Below are 12017 nucleotides of genomic sequence, written 5' to 3'. Positions count from 1 at the left end.
CATTGTAGGATTGTTAAATTGTTAACCTGACTTTCCTGCCAAACCCTGTTTTATTGAGTCACCTAACATTAGGTCATGTTTCCTTACATGTTCTCAGAAACAGGGACAGACCCAACTTAAAAACAATTAGATTCAAATCCTTGGATTCCAGCTACCTAGACTTTCAAAAGTCACTTGATGTGGATATGGGCCCTGCTGAGCAAAACCAGTATGAGGGGCTTCCAACTTTGCCCCAGTGGGTTTTCACCGTAGAGATCATCTAGTTCAATTTCTTCTGTGAGAGATAATGTGTTCTGCACGTGCACAACACATTAATGGAGTGATAGCTCCCCAGAACCACAAAACCACTGCAGATCAAGTCAGCTGTTCTGGTGGTGCAGATAACACTCCCCTCCAAACAGATCTTCATGGAAGCTTGTTCACTGTCAGCATCCTAGAATGCTAGGATCCCCTCTGTGGGGATGAAATCAAATGCAAGCTGGATGAACTTGGATCAGCACTTACCCATTATTCTGGGACTATATATTTTTTTCTCTGTGAAACAAGAAAGATACTAGTATTTATTTTAGATCTTTAAGAGGTTGCATAGGTTTGAGCAGTTTGCTTGGGACAAGGAAAGCACCCAATAAAGTGAGCTGTTTTGTCACTATTGTGTGTGTAACTCAATTTTGGGAGGTTTACATGTTTTGTTGCTGTAGAAAGCAAGTTAATGGAAAATTCTTTTTTTTTTTTTAATCTGGAGGCAAAATTCTAGACTAAAGCAATTATTCCCTAATTTAGTTCATTCTCTAAAGCAATGGTTATCAATCTTCCTTCCAAAGGGACCTAACTTCCTTCCAAAGGGTCCAATGTGTGACCCTTTAATACAGTTCCTCATATGGTGACCCCAACCATAAAATTTTGCTACTGCTATGAATCATAATGTAAACACCTAATATAAAGGATATTTGGTATTTGACCTCCATGAAAGGTATCACAACCCGCAGTTGAGAGCCACTGCCCTAAAGAAACCATGTTAAGTATAAGGTTTCTTGAAGGAAGGAAGTCCTCTGTCCCTTTTATTTCCAGGGCATGGATCACCACAGCCATTTAACTAGTGTCTGATAAATTCACCACATTTATGTGATGGAAAAAGATTTAGTCATGTAGCTGGCCTGTCCAAGTTCAGTCTAACCCAGTCCTTTTCTGAAGAGACCATTTCTGAGTGCAAACTCATAGGGCAACTGAAATACTAGAGCTGTTTACAAACCTTGCCAGTAGGGCACCATTTGTGGACTTATTGACCATAAGAAACCATAGTTTCTGTTCCGAGGAATTGCGCCACATCACTCACAGCAAAACGCATACCTTAACTCTCAGATCCACGTCTGTCAGCACCATGAAGAAGTCATTGTAGGTCATTCCATACTCCTTCCTCAGCTCGCTGATGAGATGTTGGTCCACCAAGTCATCATCATCCACCACACGCATGGGTTTCTCATTATCTTAAGAAAAACAAAATGTGCAGGAAGATGAGTATGGCAAAAGAGAAAACGTTGAATAAAGGTGAGTGGGGACCCTGAAGTCCACCCAGCTCAAAGCAGACCATTCTGTCTAGTTTTATAGTCTTACCTCACAATGTGTGGGAACAGTTTTACAGTGAACTAAATTAAATTAAAACTAGGTGAATAGTGAATTCATCTAGTTTGGTACAAAGGTACCAAAGAAATACACACACAACCATTAAACACCACACCTTTAACAACCCATCTCTGCCCACAATGTTTGTGCGAATCAGAAGAGTCAGCATTAAGTTTGCCTAGCATTAAGTTGCTAGAAAACTGTCCATCCTGTCTGGGTATGAGGCTTTCCCTAAATTGCCAGGAAGCTAGACCAGACATGTTTGTTAAGGCTCACTTCCACTATAGATAATTCTGAGTTTGAAGGCTGTATCTGTTCCTTTTTTAGTGTATAATTAACTGTGGAGCTCAGTAAACATGCTCCATAGAGAAAAATAAAGAGTCTATGCTCAAAACTAGACCCAGGTTCCTTTGGGCTCCAGAAGAAGCCAGACAAATTTCTCAAGTGAACACAATTTCAAGCAAAATTTAAGAGCATTTGGAAGGCTTTAAGCATTATGTACATTTTCAGTCAAAGAAAACGTTATAATTCAGAATAGTTCTTGAAGGTGCCACTGGGGACATGAAAAACACGAATATCCAACTTAGGGCTTCTATTGCTGTTTTCAAACATTGTAACCAAAAGGGCCATCAGGAGGAAAGAGTTGGTTTCAGCTTATAGTTCCACAGCACAGTGCATCACTGAGGAAGACAGAACAGGAACACACACAGGGCAGGGGCCTGGAGCCAGGAGTGCATGCAGAAGTCATTGAGGAGTACTTCTTCCTGGCTTGCTCAGTCTGCTTGCTTATAGGACCCAGGACCACCATCCCAGGGGTGGTACTACAGAGACCACAGTGATCTGGGCCTTCCCATATCAATCAAGAAACTGCCCCACATGAATCCTAAATTAAGAAACTGCACCATAGGCTCTCCCACAGGCTGTCTGGTGGGGGCATTTTCTCAATTGAGGTTCCCTCTTCCAAAATGACTAGCTTGTGTCAAGATGACATAAAACTAGCCAGAATACAAGACACAAGTTATCTGTGGCTTTACACACAAGTTATATATCTGGAAATTGTTTAAACATGTCTAAGGACAAGACAGCTCGACAGACTCAGACTGTCACTAACTTGTGGTTTGACTTAAAGTTTTCCAACTGTATGATAAGAGCGGAAGTGACATAATTTCAGTGAAGCCATGATTGGAATGTTAATCCTTTCCTAACATTCTCTCATGATGTAAAGGCTATAGAAGCCATTTGATCGTGGGTGGCCACTAACTCTGTAGGGTCAGCTGTATTGCTATGCTGTGCATCATGGTTTAGAATATCAGGTTAAATTCATTTCTGAAATTTACTTTTATGTACTTGTGTGTGCCAGTGCCACATGTGCATTCAACAGCATGGGTGTGGAACACAACTCTCAACAGTTAGTTCTCACCAGAGCCAGGTCTCCTCTGCCACCCAGAGGGCTCAAGGAACTGAATTCAGGTCATAAAGTCTTCGTACAAGAGCCTCCATCTCATGTGCCATTTTGTAGGCCCTAAATGTGTGCCTGTATCATAACATTCCAGGTCACAGTGGGTTTATTAGGTTACAACTCCATGGTCAATTAAAAGGTATCTATATTTAATTCCCCTTCAAAACAGATTAGTGTTTCCCTCAACCTCACCTAAAATTGTATCTTCAAAATAATCCCTCATATTCAGGATAAATGAAAAATAAAATTAGTGAACGTGAGACATCATAACTGTTAGCACAGCGAGTCTCAGTTATCAACGGGGACACAGGGAGCAGTACTAGGGACTATTTTGCAAATAAAAAATTAAAGCTGAACATATCTATTGCCTTCCCAATAGGAAGACAATTACAGTTAAACTGTTACTTCCATCCAGTTGATTATGCTAGTTGAAAAAATAGAAGCAAGTAGCTTGATTTCTACAAAACAAAGTGAAAAGAGAAAGAAACCTAGTTTCTTTTCCAAAGTCCTAATAGTGCTTCATGGAGATGGTCCACAGACACAGGACCTAAGAAACTGCGTGAGGACCAAGCACTGTCTGAAAACTGGAGGAGGCTATGATAGGACATATTACATAGACCAAATATCTATTTTTTCAATTGTATAGTATGTTGTTGATAAAATATATACTAATTAAAAGCTAGTATGTTGGGGTAGTAGTTTTGCTTGCTTTTAGTATATCTTCTTCAGCATAGAAAGTAAGTTGCAGAATTAAATATGCAGCGTGATATTATTCTCAGTTCAAAATATTTTAAGGCAAAAGAAGATGCAAATAGGAACACACAACATGCAGCACCCATTCTGTAGGACACAGCTGTTCACAGTGATTTCCTCTGTGGGACAGCAGTGGCAATCATAGGTGGAGTAGTGACTTGTTACTCTCTATATCTATACTATTCAAATTTCAACAAGGCATAAATAATTCTGTGAATAATAACGAAGATTTAAAATGTCCTTAACTATTTGTCCATCAAACTACCTTCCAAATGACTGCATTTGTGTCCATAGGATAGCACTGTTGTCAACCTTTTGCATTGCCTCATGGTAACTCCAGAGACTCACTGTTGCTCAAGGTATTGGGAATAACCAGTTGTGGAATGACCTACCATAAAGGAGACAGCTATAATGTTGCCTCCAAGGCTCAGGAAACAGGACAGAAGAAGGAACAGGAAGAGTGTAAGAGCTGGAAGAAGGCAGAGGAGATGCATAATGAGTTCTAGGGCTGTCATGATGACATGGCTGTTGTACTTTTGACACTCCTGGCCAACATACTTACCTATACAAAACTGTACCCATCAACACCTAGTCACAGAATAAGGGGCGGATTGTAAGGCGCTGGAGCTCTATATAATGGCTGACAGGGAAGGAAGAGACCATTGTCTTCAGTGCTAGAGATGCTGATAAGGTTCCCATGTTTCTATAAACAAACTCTCACCCTTGTTTCTGCTAGCAATGCTACTGGAGATAATTGGTATATACACACACACACACACACACAGAGAGAGAGAGAGAGAGAGAGAGAGAGAGAGAGAGAGAGAGAGAGAGAGAGAGAGAGAGAAGGAGAGCTAACTGGGAAGAGTGAGGACATCACTAAAATGATCAAATATATTATGAACATGAAAGAAATGTGACAATAAAACCTGTTATTATGCATAAATAAAAGGCTAACGAAGCTATGAAAACTAAAAATGTCCTTTGCAGTTAATATTTTAAATCTTTATAAACAGGTTTTATCTTCACCTAGGAATTATAACTTTGAGGGGTTTGTGGTTACCTTATTTTGTTTACTTTCTAAACAGGGGCTCATGTAGCCCAGGCTGGTCTGAAATCCACCCTGTAGCTCAGATGGCCTTGACCTCTTTTATGAAAATGTATCTATTTTATCTATTTTATTATCATTATTATCCTCCCCCCTCTGTGTGTGTGTGTGTGTGTGTGTGTGTGTATGTGTCCACGGTGTGAGTAAGTGGGTGCTTGTGCCATGGTGTACATATTAGAAGTCAGAGGACAAGTGTGTGTAATCTGTCTTCTATTTCCACCCTTACATGGGCCAACGGGACTAAATCCCAGTCACCAGTCCTTTTGCCATCTCACTGACCTGACCTTGTGCATGTACAATGGTGGGTGCAGCGTTGGGCAAGAATAATGGATATAAAAGCCATCCCACTCACCTCCAAACTGGCAGCCCCAAGTGTTAGCCACATTAGAGCTCAAAACTCCCCCTCTGTCCATTCTTGCTCTCCTTTCCCCATAGGACTGGAGGAAGGGTGATAAATCTCCATTTACCTCCTTACATTCAAAACTAGAGATTCGAGCTCTCTTCCTCAGAGAACACACTCTGTAACAGATTCTGAGGAAGAAAAAGAGGACTGACTTGCTCAAGGTCACACTGCTAACTAGAAGCAAAATGGCAGCAGGACTCAGACAGCCCGACTTCCTCCCCTGGAGCCCTCGCTGTACTATACACAAACACCTCCCAATCACTGGCCAAATGGACCATGGTTTAAGGCCTAAGACAAACTTTGCTCTAACCAGCAAGAAGCTGATTTCACAGTCTGGTTTCAACTCTCAAGCAAAATGTTTTCAGAGGTAATTCAGCTAAACATTAGAAAGAAAACGTTTTACACTCTCAGGCTACTGAAATGTCTACATGTTTGGCCTGAGGAGAAAAATCTGCCCAAGGGAAACAATGAAGTCTCTGATCAAGGCTGGATCCAAGAAGGACAGAGGCAAGTACAGCAGGGAAGAATCCACTCCTGGCCAAGTTCTGAAGAAGGTGCGTGTGAGGCCAGCTCCTGCCTGCGGCTGTCTACTCTAGCCCCAGGTCTCGGCTACCCTCTGCATTCTGTGCAAATCAGAGCTGGGCTAATAACAGTCTTCAGTCTGGGAGGCAACACAGAGTGTACGGATTCTTAAGTTTATCCACTCTGTCTGAGCACACTAGTCAGTCCTCATGGAGTTCTCCAAGACTTACAAGTAGACATTCTTTAAAGAGGTCCTATAAACTGTTAACTTTCTCCTAATTTAGCTAACATGACTCAAAGATCGATGTTCATTTTGTGAGAACAAGAATGGAATTATCAAGGAAAAGACTAGCCAGATGAGAGCTCCTTTTCACCCTCTTACAAATAGCCTGTGGGATGCTTGTCTGGTTCCTCATTATTTAGGAATCCCAGTCCCAAAACCCAGTGGCACATTTCTGGTTGCATTATAGTAAGTTTCTTCATGTATTTGATTGACTATAGACAGCACAGCGACACTTAAAAATTAGCTTCAGGGCTGGTGAGATGGCTCAGTGGGTAAGAGCACCCGACTGCTCTTCGGAAGGTCAGGAGTTCAAATCCCAGCAACCACATGGTGGCTCACAACCATCCGTAACAAGATCTGACTCCCTCTTCTGGAGTGACTGAAGACAGCTACAGTGTACTTACATATAATAAATAAATAAATCTTTAAAAAAAAACAAAAGAAAAAAAAACAGAAGTTTAAAAAAAATTAGCTTCAATTAAAAGCTATTAAACAATTGTATGCCATCATTATAGTCAAAAACCCCACTTGTGACTAGTTCCTCTCTTGGCATCCACGATTTCTTTTCCTTCCCTTAAGTTCAAGCTGTGAACTGAAGTTCTCTAGGGGTGCCATATCTGTGCTGGAGAGTGTGCAGACAGACTGACAGACGACTGACTGAGTGACTGACTAGAATGTTGTAACTGTGGAGAGAGGGAATGTTGACGATTAAGAGACAAAATTATCTCGGGCTATCTTTAGCTTTCTTAAGATCCACTCACTCCCAAACCATGTCTTTGACCTAACCATCTTTCTGACTATTAGTAAAACTTTTGGAATGTGCTACTCAGCAGATCTCCACCAGCCCTAAAGCTATGAATGTTAAAAGATAACATCTGGTCTGAGGTGATGACTCATTTGGCACAGCACTTGCCACGCCAGCATAAGGAGCTGAGTTTGGATCTCCAGTCGCAACATAGAAAGCTGCGCAGGGGAGTGTACTAGCTACTCAATCTAGCCAATCAGCAAGCTTCAGGTCCAGTGAGAGACTCTGTATTTAAAATGAGGTGGGGAAGCCAGGCGTGGAGATGCACACTTTAATCCAAGCACTCTGGAGGCAAAAGCGGACAGATTTCTGTGAGTTTGAGGCTGGACTGGTCTACATACAGAGTTCCAGGCAACCTGGTTACACAGTGAGACCCTGTCTTAGGAAGGAAGGAAGGAAGGAAGGAAGGAAGGAAGGAAGGAAGGAAGGAAGGAAGGAAGGAAAGAAGGAAAGAAGGGAGGGAGGGAGGGAGGGAGGGAGGGGGGAAAGAAAGAAGGAAGGGAAGAAAGAAGATGAGAAAATGGCGGAGTGTGATTAAAGAAGAAATCTGACATCAACGTGTGATCATTACACAGAATGGCACATAATAGAACATACAGACACAACACGGACACACATACACACACAGATACACACATAGACACACATACAAACACACACAGAGAAACACTCAGACACACAAACACGCACATAAATATACATACACACACATACACATAGAGACTCATACAGACACACACACACACACACAGAAACGTGACATCTGAAAACTATAGAAGAGATTGCCCTGATGTGTTGTACCTCACCAACCTGATCTCCCAACAATGTATTTGATAAGTACATTGATTTGTGAGCTTTCTTTTTGTTCTATCACTATGAAAGCTCACATAACCTCTTCCACATTAGAGCATGCCATTCAAGGTGATCCTAATCTTTGTTCACAGGCCATCATGATGAACTCCATTATTTCCTTGGGGCAAGCACTTCGCGGTGCATCTACAAAGCCCTTCACCAATGCCGGGATCATTTCACTGTCTCCCGTTGCTGCAGCACTTCCATATCATCGCTGGCTTTTTCTAAAGAGTGGAATTTATTGCCAACTTTCATCACCGTCACTAGAAATCTTCCTATTACAATCTTTGGATCCAGACCAATCAGATTAGACTCACTCATGGTAAGACCAAGTGAGCTGCATCCAAACAGGTTTCCTAGCTAATTGTAATGCACTCAAAGGACAGAAAGTCACTCTCTTACAGAAGAAAACCTGAACTCTTATCATAGCACAAAAGGCCATTAATGTTATCGACCCAGTGTATCTTAACTAATCTATCTATTAAGACTGAATACATATACTATGCTCGAGATCTCTATTTTCAATTGTTGAAACTATGGCCTCTTTCAATACATTTGGTGGTGCACATCTGGAATCCCAGGAGGCTGAGGCAGGAGGATGGCAAGTTCAAGGCCGACCTGGACTAGAGAGTGAGTTCCAGGCCATTCTGGGCAACTTAGTCTCTCTCTCTCTCTCTCTCTCTTCCTTATATATGTATGTGTGTGTATATATGTGAGTGTTATATATGAAATATATAATTATATATAACAAATAGAAAATAGATATTTGTATGTCCATAAAGAAGCACAAATACATATGATTGCCTGCAGAGGGCAGGGAGTAATAGATAAAAGAATCAGGCATAGATTCAAGAACCCTCATTGTACAGCTTCTTATATAAATAGTATAAAATGTATCAACAACAAAAGTTAAAGATAAAATATCTCAGTTTTCAAAATTAGTGTGACATAAATTTTATTTCCCAAGGCTTCTCCATTAATAAACCCACTATTTATGCCATTTATGGTGTTATCTTTGATTATGGTAGAGTCTATCTTTTCATGAGTATACATACACACATACACATAAAAGTTTAAATGTAGCTTCTGCACATGAGGGAAAATATTAGCTGTCTTTATGAGTCTGGTTTCTTGTGCCTAGCATGATTTCTAGTGGCATCCTTTTCCTCACATCCTATGGGTTGATAGAGCATGGTTTTTGTATTTGCTCATCTTTCGACAAGGAATCACTTGTGTCTCCTCCACAGTGTCCAGTGACTTGTTTTGCACATTTGACCTCTGTACTTTTGTCCCCCTGATTGTCCAGGGTTGATGCTAACAGTGATACATTAGATGGTAAGGACAGGGGGTGGAGTAAGATGAGTGAACAGATGCTCGACTTTGTAGCCCATTTACATCGTTAATCATCAGAGACTGAGTACACAGGAAATACCGAGACACTGTGGACACCCGCTTACCCAGGCTTCCTGCCTCCCTCAATAAGGGTGGAGGGGTCTAGGAAGGGCAGTTGGCAGGTGCTGTCACCACAGATGAAAGCAACACCTGGAGTCAGAGGACCAGGTTTTCTGGACTGGCTCAAAGGGGAAGCAGTTTGGGGGCATTATTATGGGTATTGATGTTGTGAGCTTTACCATATAACATAATTCTCTTCAGGAAAATCGAAGACAAAAAAAATAATGTAAAACTAGAATGTGTTCTGTCATTCTTATTTGTAAATGTTAGTTTAAAATTCATCTCTGTGCATTCCTTGTTTATATAAACAATGTTGTCACTTCTTATACTGTATCCCATATCCATCAACTTTTCTACCTCCTTTTTATTAATGACCCTTAAATACGCATTTCCTCAGAGGATGCTATCAGAGCTAGGGAGATAAACCAGTGAGTAAGAGCACACACTGGGGTGGGTGGGGGACGAGCACACACTGGGGTGGGTGGGGGACGAGCACACACTGGGGTGGGTGGGGGACGAGCACACACTGGGGTGGGTGGGGGACGAGCACACACTGGGGTGGGTGGGGGACGAGCACACACTGGGGTGGGTGGGGGACGAGCACACACTGGGACTTCAAGTATCCTTTGAGTTTTAGTACCTAGTATGTGGGGACCAAGACAAATGTAAAAATATTTATCAAGTTTATGGTTTTTTTTTTCAGGGGAATAGAATTCCCACCTGCTGTATTCTAGCTCCTTTTCATTTGATCCTTTGGTAAGAAACCAGTATACAGAAACTTCTTCCTAACTGACCAATTCTTTGATCTTTCAACTAAACATAAACACCAATATTCTTATTCTAGAGTGACATTTTAAATAGAAACAACAGAGAAAGCCTTTATATGTGAATCCATTTTAGTATCTCACATATAATATCCTTCTATGTTGGCAAACCCATATGGGCACTGGAATTTGCCCAAACCTTGTGACTTTCTTCAGACGAATGTCTGAAATCTTAAGTTTAATTTCCTAGTGTTTGTAGGCCTATAGCTCATGTTCTAACTACTGTTAGCAAGATGGAGCAGCTGATGGGTGCATCCACATTGTGTCTGGTTGTCAGTGTTCGCTTTCAAGGGCCAGTAAAACTCTGGAGAAATACAGAGTGTTTACTTCATATTTAGAGAGAAGTAAAACTACTGGACAGATCTCAGGCTGAAAATCAGACAAAGCTGGGATTTGGTTTACTAAGACTACAGCTCATGCCAAATTTTATTTTCCCATAACTGAATCCCAGTCTTGGCTGAAAGAGCTACAAGCTTTTCTCATGAGGGTAACCTGGGACACAGGGAGGGAAGGACCTTCCAGGAATTAAGTGAAAGAAAAAAAAATCATCCCCCTCTTTCAAAGCAGGCCAGTGCTGTCACTCTGTGAGACAAAGATACAAACTGTAAGACCTGATTTTCAATAAGTCAGAAAAAAGAAAAAGAAAAATCCCTCCGTCCCTACAGTTCAGATTCAATCCAGATTTCTAGAAAACACCAGAATAATGCTAAAAAGTTTCCAAGGCAGTACCAGATGCTTATAATAGGACTATAGCAAGACTGATGGAGAAGATATAATGACTTTCCCAAACTCCTCTGAGCTAAGGAATGAGAACACTGTGTGGAAGAGTTGGTAGGTAGCACATTTGACAGAGAAAACCTGGCTGCAGAGGACTTTTATCACTTGCCAGCACCAGTCTCTGTTGGATTGAATGTCTATTTCCTCTCTAGACATCTGGAGTATCATGAAGCCGGCTGGCTCAAGCTACTATGTGAAACTCCAGGAAACAAACGGGTTGAGTCCTCATTAACCTCTCAGTATTCCTTTATGCTTCTTAGTCTCTTGGGCTTCTCATTGATCATCCCGAGTACTAATACAATCTTGCAATCTGACCGGAAAGAGCACTTGCAAGTCAGCATTCTGTAATTAGCAGAAAGCACTAGCAATTGTTTTCCTGGTGACAATGGTGACAGTTCCTTTGATCTCCAAACTACTTGGATCAAACTACATTGCTCACCAGACCCAGTAGTGGTGATAAGGATAGCCATAAGAATAGTGCCCATTGTCAGCAGGGGCGTATATTCACCATCTTACTTCATCAGAAGCACAGCCTGCGAAGAAGGTTTCATTTCTTCTAAGACTTAAGAGGTAGGTTGGAGAGATGGGTCAGCCATTAAAGGCTAGACTCACAACCAAAAATATAACCTGTCTGAGATCACATAACAAATATATTGTAACTCTGGATGTAGACCTACTGGCCTCCCAAACTACTTCCCCTTGCCATTTTGGTTTACTTGATTGTTGTTGTTTTTAATTGGTTTGAGGCAGAGTCTCACTTTGTAGACCAGGCTGCCCTCAGACTCACAAAGATATGTCTGCCTCTGCCTCCCAAGTGCTGGGATTGAAGATGTGTGTCACCATACTGGGCTGTTGTTGAGTAAGGACATTATTCTCTCCCCCAGACAGGCACATAGCAGAGGAATAGAGTTTACAAACCAGTTACTAATATGTGGTAATTTATGATGGGGCACAAGAAAGGATGCTGTTTGTGTTCCCCTTGCAGCCACCTCAGGGGATGGTGAGCTAAGGAAGCGAATGCGTAACTGAAAATGTATAGCCATGGTCTAGAGAGCTGCTGTGTAACGTTGTGCCTATGCCTACACCACTACATTTTACATTACAAGAGATCATATGCTAACGATTGTTGTTACAATTAAATGTGACTAGCTTAGAAAACTAG

At 41.4% G+C, this 12017-nt stretch overlaps 1 protein-coding gene across 2 annotated transcripts in view; it reads right to left on the bottom strand.

Moving 5' to 3' along the window:
* Positions 1 to 12017, bottom strand: part of Ccdc80 (coiled-coil domain containing 80) — a 33698-nt gene that overhangs the window by 9776 nt on the left and 11905 nt on the right. For both annotated transcript variants that reach the window (XM_029470668.2, XM_021184806.3), the window contains one exon: positions 1348 to 1484. In XM_029470668.2, the coding sequence (XP_029326528.1) occupies positions 1348 to 1484 (137 nt within the window). The remainder of the gene's footprint in view (positions 1 to 1347; positions 1485 to 12017) is intronic.

This window comes from Mus caroli, unplaced genomic scaffold, assembly GCF_978045245.1.
Source record: "Mus caroli unplaced genomic scaffold, Mus_caroli_1 scaffold_17, whole genome shotgun sequence".
Lineage (NCBI taxonomy): Eukaryota > Metazoa > Chordata > Mammalia > Rodentia > Muridae > Mus > Mus caroli.
Note: the sequence above shows the minus strand (reverse complement) of the source record. Positions and strands in the feature narration are given on the sequence as shown.